Below are 3,794 nucleotides of genomic sequence, written 5' to 3' on the forward strand. Positions count from 1 at the left end.
GGGGATTGGGATAGGGGGTTTTGGGAGGGGAAACCAGGAAAGGAGATAACATTTGAAATGTAAATAAAGAAAATATCTAATAAAGGATATGCATTCTTGGTGTGATTCAAATAAAACAAAACAAAACCGTGCAAAGAACAAACGATTTCTATTGCTTAGTTTTAGGGTTTCAATCTATCATGGAAGGGGCCATGCCAAAGATTCTCATGGTGTCCAGGAAGGGTAGAGGGATGGAGAGAGTGGGAGAGGAAGAGAAGAGGAGAATGAAAGGAGGGGAGAGAAGTCTAAGCTGATTCACTTTCTCCCTTTCTCCCTTCTATGTGTCCTCGGTCCACAGACTGGAACAGCACCGAGACTCTGAATAGGCCCTTGCGTTACTTTTCTCTAGAACTGCCCTCACAGATACACTTAGAATTGGGTGTTACTAATTTCAGTCATTTCCCATCACATCAAGTTGACAATCACGATTAACTCTTGCAGTAAGTGAAGTCAGTGTAAAATCCTATCTTACAACGTGGTTCACAGGTTTTTGTTTTGGGTGGCTGTTTTGAGGATAAGATCTCAGTGTTTTGCCCAAGCTGGCCTTGAATTCCTGACCTCAAGTGGTCCTCCTACTTTAGCCTTCCAAGTAGCTATGAAGAAAGATGCAGTTCACCACCATGCCTGGTTCAGCTCACAGATTTAATCATCAAATGCCATAGTTATGTGGAAGAACTTCTAGTAAAAACTAAGTAGGAGTTAGAGGGGGAAAGACATGACTTAAATTTTAAATGATTTAAATAATATTACATCTATGTAAAGCTGCCTGGGCTTCACACCAGGCCGAGTCCCGCCTGCCATCCATGAATCTGATACAAGCTCTCAGAGATACTGCTGCCTGCCTGCTGCCATGTTCCCACCCTGATGGTCAAGGACTCACCCTCTGAAACTGTTAGCCTCTAAAATGGCCCCAATTATGTGCTTTCTTTTATAAGTCGCCTTGATCATGGTGTTTCTTCACAGCAATAGAACAGGAGCTAAGATTGTTGTTTGTTTGTTTGTTTCCAGTGTGGTGCTGGGATTAACTCTAGGACTTCACAAATGCTAGGCAAGAATGCTAACCACTTAGCTGTATGTCCACACTATTTTGGCTAATTTTTAAAGAAATGTATTTTCCATTAAAAATGACAGACATCTTGGATGATGGTGGCTCATACCCTTGGGAGGCAGAGGCAGGCAGATCTCTGAATTTAAGGGCAACCTGGTCAACAGATCAAGTTTCCAGACAAAGAGGGCCACACAGAGAAAATCTGACTTGAAAAAAACAAACAAATAAAAGATACACATTAATATCTATTGATGTTAAAATGTAGCAAATATAAAAGTTGCTATAAAATGGAATGCTGGTGGCTTAGCTTGATGGTCAAGAGCAGTTCCTGCCCTTCTAGAGAACCTAGGTTCATTTCCCAGAACTCAACATGAAATGGCTCACAACTGTCTGTCATTCTAGTTCCAAGGTATCAATGTACACAGAGATACAGACATAAACAAAAAAATTAGAACGTATACTAATTTGGGCTGGAGAGATTTTCCTACTATGAACTTCTATTAATTGCATAGTTTCAGTAAAAAGAATATACCTTGCCTTATAAAACAGATGGTTCTTTTTCAAATTTTTTCAAATGGAGACTTGTCATTTCAATGTACTTACCAAGAGACTCTCTCCTGCTACTCCTCTGTTATTAAAAACCACACACCTAAAAATGAGGAAAGAACTCTGTTATTTCTCTAAACAATTCTTCCTAATGGTGTACTATTGAGATCATCTTACTGACAATGCCCTGCAGCATTAACATAGTAACAATGTTGGAGCAGGAGTGTAGCTCAGTTGGTAAAGTGCTAGCCTAGCAAGCAGGAAGCCCTGGCTATGGTGATGCATGCTTATAGCGCAGAAGCAGAGCAGCAGGACCAGAGGTGCAGGTGGGTCTAACCCAGGTACCAGGAGCAAGTGTGAGACTAGGCTGGGACAGATGGAGACCCTGCCTCAAACATCTGCCAAACAAGCACACTGACAAAATCTGTTTTAGGGATGTCTGAGATAGCATAGCTGGTAACAGCACTCACTGCCAAGCCTGACTAGAATTCCATCCCATGACCCACCAAGATTCAAGAGAGAACTGAATCTTACAAGTTGTCCTCTAAGCCCCACACAAGCACAATGGTGTCTTCGTGTGTGTGTGTATTCAAAATGCCTCTAATTAATAACTCTTTCTAAATAATTACAAACCCTTACTTTTTGGCCATACTAGAACCCAGGGCCTCATGTTTGCAAGCAAACCATTGTTACCACTGAACTATAGCACCAGAACTAGAGAGTTAAAAAATTCTGTATGTGAGTTTGACTAGAAAGTTACATATTGGTTTCATGTTAACTTTTCCTGCCCAAAAGTGTATACTTTAAAACATTTTCTATACATACATATATGTTTCTGATAAGCATTTCTAAAACAATATTAAGTCAAATTTACACATTGTTGGTTCAAATGTCTGCTCTACATTGTATTTGATACATTATCCATACATATCTAATTCCTATTTCTCAAGATTCAGCAAACATAGTAACCAGAATTGTTTTTAAAAAATTAAAATTTATTTTAGCACAGTACAGTGGTGAGTGCCTATAATCCCAACACTCAGACTGGTAGATCTCTGAGTTTGAGGCCAGCCTCGTCTACACAGCGAGTTCAAGGCATCCATGGTTGCACAGTGAGGCTTTCTCCATTGTATTGTTATTCTAAGACATGGAATCTCCTACATTGCCCAGGCTGGTCCTAAACTCAGGTTCAAGTCCTGCCTCAGCCTCCCACATTCTACTATTCCTGGCTTTCTTTATTCTTTTTTTTTCCCTAAAAAATAATGGCAAGACAGACTAGATATAAATAAAATGTATACTGGTCACAAATATTCACTTGCATAAGCACCTAAGCCATGTGTGTGGCCTTTAGCCCGATGCTCCTAGTCAGGTAAGAACTGCTTTAGAGAGCAAACAGTAAGGACAGATTCAAGCGGCTTCTGGGGCATGATGTTCTGTGCCTACCATTGTGACAAGGCCATAAAATCAGAGAGGAGAAAGGACAAGATGATTTGTAGATGCATGCAAAAGCAGTCTGTATACCAGAGACCATCCTCCTAACTGCAGACTAGGCATGTGAGCCCCCCTCCCCCACACACTGTGACTGTCTACCACCTTGGCAAAACATCTTTTACACACTTTACAGGGCCACTAATATTAGAATAAGCCATTTATTCAAAATGCTCATTAAACAGAATCTACTGAATTAAGCAAATCCAAGTCTATAAGAGATAAGAGAGAAACCAAACAGCAATGCAGTCCTTCGAGGAATGCCTTCAGTTAGACTGGAGAGCTATGAGCCATAGTCCTAGCTGACTGGAGGACTATGACCTTTCGCAGGAGCATCCAATGTCCAGTGAGTGGCACAGAAAGTAAAGCTCTCTGGGCGCAGCATGGCAGAGTTCATTAAGGAAGATTTCATGGAAAAGCAGATAAACTTTATGCTGACACAACAACTGTAACAAAGATACAAGGTAAGACTAAAATGTCCTAAGAGTCAAGGAAGTAAGCTGTTAGAGGTGCTGACAAGGGGGGATCTAGTTCCAGAAATGTCAGGGCAGAGCTTATCAGACCAACCCTTCCACAGAGTAGTAACTGTAATCTTTTACAATAGCAAGGCAGGCAGAAATGGAGAGCCAAGCTGAGACAGGAGAGGAGAGAGGAGGGGAGGGGAGGGGAGGGG

General features: G+C 41.2%; 1 protein-coding gene across 1 annotated transcript in view; it reads right to left on the minus strand.

Moving 5' to 3' along the window:
- Abhd3 (abhydrolase domain containing 3) overlaps positions 1–3,794 on the minus strand; it is a 63,974-nt gene that overhangs the window by 41,558 nt on the left and 18,622 nt on the right. Inside the window, exon 4 of the mRNA XM_021150624.2 lies at positions 1,691–1,736. Coding sequence (XP_021006283.1) covers positions 1,691–1,736 — 46 coding nt within the window. The remainder of the gene's footprint in view (positions 1–1,690; positions 1,737–3,794) is intronic.

This window comes from Mus caroli, chromosome 18 (assembly GCF_900094665.2).
Source record: "Mus caroli chromosome 18, CAROLI_EIJ_v1.1, whole genome shotgun sequence".
NCBI lineage: Eukaryota > Metazoa > Chordata > Mammalia > Rodentia > Muridae > Mus > Mus caroli.